This window comes from Hemitrygon akajei, chromosome 28 (assembly GCF_048418815.1).
Source record: "Hemitrygon akajei chromosome 28, sHemAka1.3, whole genome shotgun sequence".
In the NCBI taxonomy this organism is placed as follows: Eukaryota; Metazoa; Chordata; class Chondrichthyes; order Myliobatiformes; family Dasyatidae; genus Hemitrygon; species Hemitrygon akajei.
The window spans coordinates 11,301,099-11,314,461 of NC_133151.1; the positions used below are offsets into that span (position 1 = coordinate 11,301,099).

At 51.1% G+C, this 13,363-nt stretch overlaps 1 protein-coding gene across 2 annotated transcripts in view; it reads right to left on the reverse strand.

Annotated features, from left to right (window-relative positions):
• Window positions 1-1,276: 1,276 nt before the first annotated feature.
• drap1 (DR1-associated protein 1 (negative cofactor 2 alpha)) overlaps window positions 1,277-13,363 on the reverse strand; it is a 32,690-nt gene continuing 20,603 nt past the window's right edge. For both annotated transcript variants that reach the window (XM_073031320.1, XM_073031321.1), the window contains exons 5-7: window positions 10,888-10,984; window positions 10,168-10,247; window positions 1,277-1,845 (exon numbers count right to left, since the gene is read on the reverse strand). In XM_073031320.1, the coding sequence (XP_072887421.1) occupies window positions 1,707-1,845; window positions 10,168-10,247; window positions 10,888-10,984 (316 nt within the window). In that variant the 3' untranslated portion in view covers window positions 1,277-1,706. The remainder of the gene's footprint in view (window positions 1,846-10,167; window positions 10,248-10,887; window positions 10,985-13,363) is intronic.

Genomic DNA, 13,363 nt, shown 5'->3' on the forward strand with positions numbered 1-13,363 from the left:
CATTCATGGAAATGAATAAACAGGCGGCGTTTCGGGCGGAGACCCTTCTCCCTAAGGAAGGCAGGAGAATGGGGTTGAGAGGGTTAATAAATCAGCCCTGATGGAATGGCGCGCAGACTCGATGGGCTGAATGGCCCAATTCTACTTTTTGTCTATCAGAAGTTTTATCTATGAGATATTAAAAGTGCTCATAAATTACTAACAGTAAAATCACCTTTCATATTGGTCAGTTAATGTGTTTGAAAGACAGTAGCGAGGATCAACTTCATTTGCTGCATACACTCAGCGGCCAATTTACTGGATACCTCCTGTACCTAATAATAGTGGCCCCTGAGGGCATGTTTGTGGTCTTCTGCTGCTGTAGCCCATCCACTTCAAGGTTCAACACATTGTACATTCAGAGATGCTCTTCTGCACACCACTGTGGTTATTTGAGTTTCTGTCACCTTCCTGTCAGCTCAAACCAGTCTGGCCGTTATCCTCTGACCTCTCCCATTGACAAGGCAGTTTCACCCACAGAGCTGCCGCTCACTGGGTTAATTTTTGTTTCCCGCACCGTTCTCTGTAAACGAGACTGTTGTGCGTGAAGCCCAACTCCCCCGTACCCCAGTACAGCATGTGTTTTCCCCGCATCAGTAGTTTCTGAAATACCCAAATCACCCTGTCCGGGCAGCATGGCAGTGTAGTGGACACCGTGTGTGAAAAACAAAAATCACATTTCTTCCACATGCTGATGTTTGGTCTGAATTAGGTTGCTGTGCCGATTGACTGATTAGATATTTGTATTAACAAGCAGGCGTACCAATTAGAGTGACAACTGAGTGTAGAGTGAGTGGACCTCTTCCCCCAGGACAGCCATGGCTAATACAAAGGGGCAGAATTTTAAGGTGGCTGGACGAAAGCATGTCAGAGGGAAGTTCCTTACACAGGACTGATTGTGTGTGGCCGTGCATGTTGACTGTTTGTTCCTCTCCACATATCTATCGAGTTCCTCCAGCACTTTTTGTTTTGAGAGCGTTGCTCTGGCTTTCCAGCATCTGCGCAGCCTCCTGCGGTTAGTTCCTCTTCCTGCCCCTCCCCCGGGACAGTGCCGCCACAAAATGCCAACCGAATCCTCGCGGCAGAGGGGAGGGGGAGCAAGAACACGATCACAGGACGCCTGCGGTGAGAACTCAACGCTAATCGATCGCCCCGCTGCAAATGTTGGGGGGGGGGAGGGGGGCGGCAGTCGCTGCTGGGAAACTCCAGGGAGAGAAATAACAAGCAGGGTAAATGATTTAGGACGAATTTACTTTATTCCAAACTTTATTCTGCACATTACTAAAGTTAAAAATTAAAAAAAAGTAATGGCCAACTGAACGTAGGGGGTAAATTCCTTTGTTTCAATACCCGGCGCCTCAAGCCCACCCCCTTGCCCCCGCAGCCCCTCTTTGAGGAGGAAGGGCCATTTACTCATGAGGGGATGGGTGATTTCTGTGCGCACTTGGACAGAACGAAGGGGTAAAACGAATTAAGAACTGCATCTCAGGAGCAGCAATTAAAACTTGAGTGTGTGGGGAGAGGGAGGATCCAAATTAAAATAAAATGAGACAATATGAAAATAATCTGTTGGGGAGGCGGTTGGACATACGCACACGTACACACACGCTCGCACTGGGAGTAAAATTCTGGTTACCCACTCGGCAAAAGACAACATAAACGCAGAGCTAAGAGTCGTAATCTTCATCCTCGCCATCTTGACTGCCGGTCACCAGGCCAGGAGCGGGCATCGACAGGGCGTGCGTCGCTTGTGCAAACATGGGGGTGGGCAGCACCGGCGGGGGGCTGCTGAAGACGGGCTCAGGGCTGCAACAGACAACGGAAAAGCGCGTCAAGGCCTGGCGGGGGAGCCTCCGGGGGCACGTTTACTGTACATGCATGCAGAGGTGTTAGGCCGCAAGTCAACGGAGAATCAGGCCATTCGGCCCATCGAGTCTGCTCCACCACAGCTGATTTACTAACCAAGAACCTATCAACCTTCGCTAAACATCAAGTGACTTGCCCTCCACGGCCGCCTGAGGCAATGAATTCCCACAGATTTGTCACTCTCTGGCTAACAAGATTGCTCCTCATCTCCATTCCGAAGGGACACCCCTCTATTCTGCGACTGTGCCTCTATTAGAGGAAGTATCCTCTCCATATCCACCATCTAGGCATTTCAATATTTCAATGAGAATCTCCCCCTTCCCCTCCCCTCTCTAGCTTTCAAGAAGGAGCTAGATAGGTATCTTATGGATAGGGGAATCAAGGGATATGGGGACAAGGCAGGAACCAGGTATTGATAGTAGATGATCAGCCATGATCTCAAAATGGCAGTGCAGGCTCGAAGGGCCGAATGGTCTACTTCTGCACCTATTGTCTATTGTCCCCCACTCCATACTTCTAAAATCCAGCGGGTGCAGGCAAATCAACATGGATTTGCTGAAGACGACAAGAATTTCCATCTCTTTTTGCGGATGGAATTAGCAGCAGGAACAAAAGCGATTCACTTGAAGGGATTCTAATTTCCGTAGGATGACCGGCAACCTCGTAAAACTCTGGTCAGGCCACATCTGAAGTACTGCGTAGAGTTCTGGTCGCCCCACTATGGGAAGGAAGTTCAGGCTTCAGACAGGGGGTAGAACAGTCAGCTCCACTGCAGTACTCAGGACATCTTCAAAGAGCTGGGCCTCAGAAGAAGGACCCCCAACACCCAGGTCATGCCCTGTTCTCATTGCTACCATCAGGGAGGAGGTACAGAAACCCCGAAGGCACACCCTCAACGATTCAGGAACGGCTACTTCCCCTCTGCCATCAGGGAGGAGGTACAGGAGCCTGAAGACACACACTCAACGATTCAGGAACAGCTTCTTCCCCTCTGCCATCCAATTCCTGAATGAACATTGAACCCATGAACACTACCTCACTACCTTTTTAAATTTCTATTTTTGCATTACTTAATTTAATGAATATATGTATACTTACTGTAGTGTTGGCACATGGCCAAGTGGTTAAGGCGTTCGTCTAGTGATCTGAAGGTCACTAGTTCAAGCCTTGGCTGAGGCTGCGTGTTGTGTCCTCGAGCAAGGCGCTTACCCGCACATTGCTCTGCGACGACACCGGTGCCAAGCTGTATGGTCCTAGTGCCCTTCCCTTGGACAACATCGGTGGCGTGGAGAGGGGAGACTTGCAGCTTGGGCAACTGCCGGTCTTCCATAAAAAAATCTTGCCCAGGCTTGCGCCCTGGAAACTTTCCAAGGCGCAAATCCATGCTCTATCGAGACTAACGGAGACCTCCTGCTACTTACTGTAATTGACAGTTTTTTCTATTGTTATATACTACATTGCATTACTGCCACAAAGAACACATTTCATGACATAAGCTGGTGATATTAAACCTGACACTGCCTGCTTTAGAGGGCGTGTGCTATCGTGAGCGGCCGGACAAACTTGGGTTGTTTTCTCCGGAGTGTCAGAGGCTGAGGGGAGATCTGACAGAGGTTTACAAGATGATGAGAGGCAGAGATAGAGTGGACAGGGAGTATCTGTTTCCCAGGGTTGAATTGACTAATACCAGAGGGAGTGCATTGAAGGTGAGAGGGGGAATGTGAGGGGCAAGTTTTTTTTACACAGAGAGTGCTGGATGCCTGGTATGGTGGTGGAGGCAAATACATTAGAGGCTTTTAAGAGACGTTTGGATCGGCACATGGATGTGAGGAAGATGGAGGGACATGGACAGGATGTAGGATGGGGGGGGGTGATTGGTTTTCGGGGGTGTTTTTGATTTATTTTTCAGATGGTTTGCCACAACAATGTGGGCTGAGGGGCCTGTTCCTGTTCTATCTTCTGTATCAAAGGCAGAACCTAACAGCCCAAACCGGCGGGAAAACGCGAGTGACACAGTAGCCGAGCGGCCACCGGCGTTTCCTCTCCGACTGCACGGGTTTCTGTCGCAAACACCGAAGCTCTGCAGAGAGAGTTCAGTGCCCCAAGCTACTGGGAGTTCACATCACCGATGAATGTCTCCTCCCTGAACAAGAAGGCACAGCAGCGCCTCCGCTTCCAGAGGAGACTGAGGCACACGAGGTTTGCGCCCAACCACCTCTAAACTGCATTTTACCACTTAAGTTAAAGTCTGTCCCGAGCTTTAGAAGCTCATCAGGCGGTGCAGATGCCGGTTTCCGTGGCGTGAAGTGACTGAGAGTACGAGACTCCCCCCCCGGATAGGACACCAGTCTATCACGAGGTTAACCCCCAGCATTTTGCCGGTACCCATATTCAGCTGGGTGGACCGGAGCAATGTGTGGTTAAGTGACACAACACGCTGCCCTCGGCCGGGGCTCGAACTCACGACCTTCAGATCTCCAGTCCAACGCCTTAACCACATGGCCGAGCGGCACACGCATTTTACCAGACCACCATGACAAGTTGCTTCTCCATCTGGTCTGGGAGCAGCTGAGCATCGGACTGGAAGCCCCTACAAAGGACTGTGAGAATGGCCGAGAGGATCGTAGGGGTCTCCCTACTGTCCATCGGGGACGTTTATCAGGAGCACTGCGTACGCAGGGCCCTTAGTATTATCCAGGATCCCACCCGTCCATCCAGCATCCTCTCTGACTTTCTACCATCAGGCAGGAGACTCCGATGCATAAAGACAAGAATGGTCAGGGTGGGAAACAGCTTTTTCTCTCAGGCCATCAGGCTTCTGAACTCCCTGCTGTATCACATTCGAAGTGTCACTGGCTAATCTGTTCTATACCTGACATATTTAATTTATGCACTTGTTTGTCTGTTTATGAGTAATTCATTTGTAGATTTTATCCTTACTTTCCTTAGTTATTGTGTGTTATGTGTACTACTGAGCTTTACACCCTGGTCCGGAGAAACGTCGTTTCGTTTGACAGTATACATGTATGCAAAGTTATATAAATGACAATAAACTTGAGTTGACTAAACTGCGCCCTTCTGGCAAAAGGCCGTACAGACCCGTTGGATCAGAGTGTTCACTTTCACAGTCAGAATCCCACCCACACAGCGGTCCAATCAATCCCAAGAAGCTTTACAACAGCAGCGAGCTCGATAGATGAGATTAGAGCAGAGTGCAGAGCAGGCCCTTTAGCCCACACCGTTGCTACTGTTATTCCTTTCCGCACCTTGTGGCGAAACCTTTGTCACAAAAAAAGCGTTTTTTTAAAAAACAACGAGGCGGAGTCTCTGGCTCGACGCTCGACCCAGCACGGATGGAGCCGGCCGGATTCGAACCCGGGACCACTCACTTCAAAGCCTGGTGCTGATGCCACACCACCACCGGCTGGCTGCCGTGTTGTACTGATTCCTTAAAGCTACTCCAAGCTCAACCTGACCCCTCCCTCTCACGCAGGACTCCATGCTTTTCTTTCACCCAGGTTACGTTGCAACTTTATAAAACTCTGGTCAGGCCACATCGGGAGAATTGTGCCCAGTTCTGGTCGGCTCACCATAGGAAGGATGCTGGGGCTTTGGGGAGGGGGCAGAAGAGGTTCACCAGGACGCTGCCTGGTTTAGAGGGCGAGTGCTATCGTGAGCAGCCGGACAAACCTGGGCTGTTTTCTCTGGAGCGTCGGAGGCTGAGGGGAGATCTGACAGAGGTTTACAAGATGATGAGAGGCATCGATAGAGTAGACAGGGAGTATCTGTTTCCCAGGGTTGAAATGACTAATACCAGAGGGCAGCATTGAAGGTGAGAGGGGGGATGTGAGGGGTAAGTTTTTTTACACAGAGAGTGGTGGATGCCTGGTATGGTGGTGGAGGCAAATACATTAGAGGCCTTTAAGAGACGTTTGGATCGGCACATGGATGTGAGGAAGATGGAGGGACATGGACACGCTGTAGGTAGGAAGGATTAGTGTTTGGGTGTTTCTAGCTGGTTTGGCAAAACATTGTGGGCTGAATGGCCTGCTATGCAGTACTCTTCTACGTTCTTAGGCTGTCCTGAAGGAGAATTCTGAAGTAATATCAGCAAAATGCCTTAGCAAAGGTCGGACGTTTGATTTAAAACAACAGGAGAAAGTACAACTGAACAGGAGTAAAATGGTTAGGACATCGGTGGGGGAGAAAAGCGAAGGCTCACAGAAACATAGAAAACCTACAGCACAATACAGGCCCTTCGGCCCACAATGCTGTGCTAAACGTCCTTACCTTAGAAATTACCTAGGGTTACCCATAGCCCTCTATTTTTCTGAGCTCCATGTACCTATCCAGGAGTCTCTTAAAAGACCCTATCGTATCCGCCTCCTTCACCGTCGCCAGCAGCCCATTCCACACCCTCACCACTCTCTGAGTAAAAAACTTACCCCTGACATCACCTCTGTACCCCAGACATCTCCAAGCACCTTAAAACTGTGCCTTTCCAGTGCTAGCGATTTCAGCCCTAGGAAAAAGCCTCTGACTATCCACATGATCAATGCCTCTCATCATCTTGTACACCTCTATCAGGTCACCTCTCATCCTCCGTCGCTCCAAGGAGAAAAGGCCGAGTTCACTCAACCTATTCTCATAAGGCATGCTCCCCAATCCAGGCAACATCCTTGTAAATCTCCTCTGCACCCTTTCTATGGTTTCCACATCCTTCCTGTAGTGAGGCGACCAGAACTGAGCACAGTACTCCAAGTGGAGTCTGACTAGGGTCCTATATAGCTGCAACATTATCTCTCGGCTCCTAAACTCAATCCCACGATTGATGAAGGCCAATACACCGTACGCCTTCTTAACCACAGAGTCAACCTGCACAGCAGCTTTGAGTGTCCTATGGACTTGGACCCCAAGATCCCTCTGATCCTCCACACTGCCAAGAGTCTTACCATTAATACAATATCCTGCCATCTTATTTGACCCACCAAAATGAACCACTTCACACTTGTCTGGGTTGAACCCCATCTGCCACTTCTCAGCCCAGTTTTGCATCCTATCAATGGTCTCCGACTTCAACGCAAAATATAACCTGTCTACAAACATCTCTTTGCCTTCTGTGGGCAAGCCAGTTTTGAACCACAAAGCAATGTCCCCTTGGATCCCACGCCTCCTTACTTTTTCAGTAAGCCTTGCATGGGGTACCTCATCAAGTGCCTTGCTGAAATCCATATACACTACATCTACTGTTCCTTCATCAATGTGTTTAGTCACATCCTCAAAAAATTCAATCGGGCACGTAAAGCACAACCTGCCTTTGACAAAGCCATGCTGACTATTCCTAATCATATTGTACATCTCCAAATGTTCATAAATCCTGCCTCTCAGGATCTTCTCCATCAACTTACCAACCACTGAAGTAAGACTCACTGGTCTATAATTTCCTGGGCTATCTCTACTCCCTTTCTTGAATAAGGGAACAACATCTGCAACTCTCCAATCCTCTGGAACCTCTTCCGTCCCCATTGATGATGCAAAGATCATCGCCAGAGGCTCAGCAATCTCTTACGACTCCCACAGTAGCCTGCGGTTCATCCCGTCTGGTCCCAGTGACTTATCCAACTTGATGATTTCCAAAAGCTCCAGCACATCCTCTTTCTTAATATCTACATGCTCAAGCTTTTCAGTCTGCTGCAAGTCATCTCTACAATCGCCAAGATCCTTTTCTGTAGTGAATACTGAAGCAAAGTATTCATTAAGTACCTCTGCTATCTCATCTGGTTCCATACACACTTTCCCACTGTCACACTTGATAGGTCCTATTCTCTCACGTCTTATCCTCTTGCTCTTCACATACTTGTAGAATGCCTTGGGGTTTTCCTTAATCCTGTCCGCCAAGGCCTTCTCATGGCCCCTGCTGGCTCTCCTAATTTCATTCTTAAGCTCCTTTCTGCTAGCCTTATGATCTTTTAGATCTCTATCATTACCCAGTTTATTGAACCTTTCGTAAGCTTTTCTTATCTCCTTGACTAGATTTACAACACCCTTTGCGCCCCATGGTTCCTGTACTATATCATCCTTTCCCTGTCTCATTAGAACGTACCTATGCAGAACTCCACGTATATATCCCCTGAACATTTGCTACATTTATGCCTTACATTTCCCTGAGAACATCTGTTCCCAATTTATGCTTCCAAGTGCCTGCCTGATAGCATCTTACTCCAGTTAAACGCTTTCCTAACTTGTCTGCTCCTATCCCTCTCCAATTCTATGGAAAAGGAGACGGAATTGTGATCACTATCTCCAAAATGCTCACCCACTGAGAGATCTGACACCTGACCAGGTTCATTTCCCAACACCAGATCAAGTACAGCCTCTCCTCTTGTAGGCTTATCTACATATCGTGTCAAGAAACCTTCCTGAACACACCTGACAAACTCCACCCCCATCTAAACCCCTCACTCTAGGGAGATGCCAATCGATATTTGGAAAATTAAAATCTCCCACTACAACAACCCTCTTATTATTACACCGTTCCAGAATCTGGCTCCCTATCTGCTCCTCGATGTCCCTGTTTACTACTGGGTGGTCTATAAAAAATATTGACTCCTTCCTGTTTCTAATCTCCACCCACAGAGACTCCGTAGACAATCCCTCCACGATTTCCTCCTTTTCAGCAGCCTTAACACTATCTCTGATCAACAGTGCCACGCCCCCACCTCTTTTGCCTCCCTCCCTATCCTTTCTGAAACATCTAAAGCTTGGCACTGGAAGGAACCATTCCTGCCCCTGAGCCATCCAAGTCTCTGTAATGGCCACAACATCGTAGCTCCAAGTACTGATCCACGCTCTAAGCTCAGCCACTTTGTTTATAATGCTCCTTGCATTAAAATAGACACACCTCAAACCATCGGTGTGAGCGCGTCCCTTCTCTATCACCTGCCTATCCTCCCTCTTGCACTGACTCCAAGCTTTCTCCGTTTGTGAGCCAACCGCCTCTTCCCCAGTCTCTTCGGTTCGGTTCCCAACCCCCCCAACAATTCTAGTTTAAACTCTCCCCAGTAGCCGTAGCAAACCTCCCCGGCAGGATATTGATCCCCCGGGATTCAAGTGCAACCCGTCCTTTTTGTACAGGTTACACCTGCCCCGAAAGAGGTCCCAATGATCCAGAAATCTCAATCCCGCAACCGTGCATTTATCCTCCACCTCACTTTATTCCTATACTCACCGTCAAATGGCACAGGCAGTAATCCCGAGATTACTACCTTTGTGGTCCTGCTTCTCAACTTCCTTCCTAACTCCCTGTAGTCTGTTTTCAGGACCTCTTCCCTTTTCCTACCTATGTCGTTGGTACCAATATGTACCACAACCTCTAACTGTTCTCCTTCCCACTTCAAGATATCGTGGTGTTATTTTGGGTGTTATTGAGGGTATTAGGGACAACCTGACGGTGTAAGGTGGTTTTGGCCAAGAGATTACATTCTTGGAGAGAAGTGTTCCTTCAGCGTGGGAAATCTGTGATAGTTCGTAATGTCACATAGAAGAGAAAATCTGCAGACGTTGGAAATCCAAGCGACACACACAAAACGCTGGAGGAACTCAGCGGATGAGGTAGCATCTGTGGAAAAGAATTAACGGTCGACGTTTCGGGCCGAGACCTTTCATCGGGAGTGGGAAGAATGATGAGAAGGCAGAGTAAGAAGGTGGTGGGGGGGGGGTGGGGGCGGTGGAAGAGACATTGTGTAAGTGGGAGGGAAGAGTGCTTGGGTGTTTTGAATTTACACTGTGGGCCGACCAGCCTGTTCCGTGAGAGACTCTGAATCAGATAAATCAGTTTTATCTGTCACGCCTGCATCGGACCGTAAAGTGGAATGCGCCATTTGCACCGTCGACCAACGCAAGGATGTGTTGGGGGCAGCGCGCGAGTCCCGCCATGCTCCCAGTGCCAACGAAGCACGCCCACAACTCACTAACCCTGCCCTCTGAACTGTGAGAGGAAACCCTCGCAGTCACAGAGAGAACGGGGGGGGGGGGGGGGGGGGGAGTTGAACCCGAGATCGCTGACGTTACCACGCCGTCCCCAGCACCTTGTGCCCCCTCCCCACGAGTAGACCGCTGGCTGCCGCTCGCCCTCCCAGGGTAGAAACTGTTGGCGGGGAGGAGAATCTGCCAAAGTGATATAGGCCCGGGACGGAGCCTAGGGCTCGCCTGGAAGTGAGGTGGGGAGGGGGGAGGGGCGGGCAGCTCGGGGCGACCACTCACCTCTGGATCTGGTCCCCGGCTTTGTCGACGCTGGAGCGGGAGGCTTCCTCCTCGTCCGTCTCGCTGTCCTCCGACTCGTCCTGTTGGGAGGGAGCAAGCAGAGGGGCTGGGCTGAGAGCGGGCCTCGTCTCTCCCCGTGGTGGCCCCGCATCGGAGTCGCAGGCCGCACACCGAGGGGCGGCATCGTACCACGGGGGGACGTCGCCTCCGCACTGCCTGCCCAGCAAGTCACCGTCGCCGAGGCAGACTTATCCACCTTGGATCCAGGCCCTTCGGTCCAACTCGTCTGTGCTGGCCACCCCTTGGCCTACTTCCCCAGTGGACCTGAGGCAAGGCAGTCGTGTTATATGTGTGTGCTGGGGATCGGAGTTATGTGGGAGTAGGGGAGGGGGAAGGGGGGACACTGTGTCCATTCGACTTGCCTCCATTATTACTCCAGGGGAGTCTCCTTATGCAGCCGTACCACTGGGCAGGAGGAGCACTGACGCCGTACCGGACAAAGCCTCCAGCGACCGGATCGGACTGGTCATGCGCGGGTCATGCCGGACCAGAGTACATCAGACCGGAAGGGGATTGGGTTGCGGGACGCCACGGGTGGACGCTCGCACAGGGGGGGGCTGTGCGGGTTGGAAATCGTGATCGACGCACCCAAAACCCCGGAGTGGGGGGAGCAGGTTAGGCCGCGTCTGTGGAGGTGGGGGGGGAGAAGCCACTGCTCACCTCCTGTTCCGATTCTGTGCTGGACTGCTTCTTGTCCTTCCCTTTCGCTCCGGACCCTCCGTTGGCGTTCCTGCGACCCATTCCGGGCTTCCGACCCCTGAAACGGCAGGGAGATGAGCCCACCGCACTCCTTCCGATCACAACCACGGTCAGGCTTAACACCACCCGCGTGGGTCGCGAAACTCGTTAGCTTTGCAGCAGCATTTCAATGCATTACCATGACAACAGAGAGAAAAAGAACCTGAATTACAGTAAATATATCTACTTGCTGTAATTCAGATTATTTTACATAGTTAAATTAAATAAGTAGTGCAAAAAGAGAAATTAAAATATAGTGGGGTAGTGTTCATGGGTTCAGTGTCCGTTCAGGAATCCGATGGCAGAGGGGAAGAAGCTGTTCCTGAAGCGTTGAGTCTGTGCCTCCTCCCTGATGGTAGCAATGAGAAGAGGGCATGTCCTGGGTGATGGGGGGGTCACTGATGACATGTGGCGCCGTTTTCAGGCACCGCTCCATGTAGATGTCTTGGCTGGTTCCCGTGATGGAGCTGTCTAACTTCACAACTCTCTGCAGTTTACTTTGACCACCGCCCCCCCCCCCCACAGCGGACGTCGGCCAGTCCCACCCCCTTCAGCGCCCGGTTCTGTGGACTCAGGGCCTCTCACCGCCTGGGCCCAGCGCCGACCATAAGACAAAGGAACAGGAGTCGGCCATTCGGCCCATCGAGTCTGCTCCGCCATTTCATCATGAGCTGATCCGATCTCCCCTTTAGTCCTACTCCCCCACCTTCTCACCATAACCTTTGATGCCCTGGCTACTCAGATACCTATCAATCGCTGCCTTAAATACACCCAATGACTTGGCCTCCACTGCCGCCCACAGCAACAAATTCCATAGATTCACCACCCTCTGGCTGCAAAATCTTTCTTCACTTCTCTGTTCTGAATGGGTGCCCTTCAAAACTTAAGTGATGCCCTCTCATACTAGACTCCCCCCGCCTTGGGAAACAACTTTGCCACATCCACTTTCAACATTCGAAATGTTTCTGTGAGGTTCCCCCCCCCCCCCACCCCCCCCCGTTCTTCTAAACTCCAAGGAGTACAGTCCAAGAGCGGTCAAATGTTCCTCATATGTTAACCCTCTCATTCCCGGAATCATTCTAGTGAATCTTCTCCAATGTCAGCACATCCTTTCTTAAATAAGGAGCCCAAAACTGCACACAGTACTCCAAGTGAGGTCTTACCAGTGCCTTATCGAGCCTCAACATCACATCCCTGCTCCTATACTCTATTCCTCTAGAAATGAATGCCAACATTGCATTCGCCTTCTTCACCACCGACTCAACCTGGAGGTTAACCTTAAACCCGGTCAGCCAGTGAGGAGAAAAGGGAGGGTCCCCAATCCGGCGGGGGCTCGCAGAACCAACGGGGGAGGACTGTGACATCGGGGCAGCGAGCTCTTGTTGTTACAGCGAAGGCCTCTCCCTCCCTCGACAGAGAGTGAGCGAGCCCGTCTGTGACACCCAAGTGCTGGTTTGCGGACTGTAGTTTGGACTCAGTGGGGCCTCTGCTGCTCGTCGCCTGGTACCCGGGGGGAGGGGGGGGGGGGCGGTGGATTGTAGCTTCGCTGGTGCAGCTGAGGGCGGGGGGTTGATGTGTTACTGTTGCTTGTGCGAAGGGAGGGGGTAGGTGTCGCCAACCACCCCCCCCAACCGTTTTCTTCGTCTCGCGGATGTCTGAAGAGGACGAGTTTCAGGGTGCATAACTGTACCCCGAGATTAAATGTACTTTGAAACTTCAAACGTTGTGGGGTACTGCACTGGTGACCCCCTACTACACTCGTGGGTGGGTTACTTATTAATGAAAATGACGCATTTGACTGTGCGTTTCGATGTACACGCGATAAGATAAATCTGAATCTGGAAGGCTAAAGACTGTAGGTATTTCTTTTCAAGCAGATGTACCGTGGGGAGCATTCTGACTGGCTACATCACTGCCTGGGACGGGGGCTCCAATGCACAGGATCGAAAGGGGCCGCCGAGGGTTGTTGAGTCAGGCAGCTCCGTCCCGGGCACAAACCCCACCCCCCACACCATCGAGGACATCCATCCCCCAGGACCCTCACCATCTGGGACACGCCCTCTTCCCATTACTACAGGAACAGAAGAGATTCTGCAGATGTTGGGGATCCAGAGTAACTAACACACACACACACCCAAAATGCCAGTGAGGGCTCAGCAGGTCAGGCAGCCTTTAAGCGGGGGGAATAAACCAGTCAACGCCTCGGGCCCGATGAAGGATCTCGACCCAGGACGCCGTCGGGCCGGCTGAGCATTTTGTGCGTGTGTTACTCTGGATCCAGGGGGGTGGCACAGTCCCGACGACTGGACGCTCTCGGCTTTCAGAACAGCTTCTGCCCCTCCGGCGCTGGATTCCCGGACGAGAAGCCGAGTCGGGTTTAATATCACTGGCACATGTT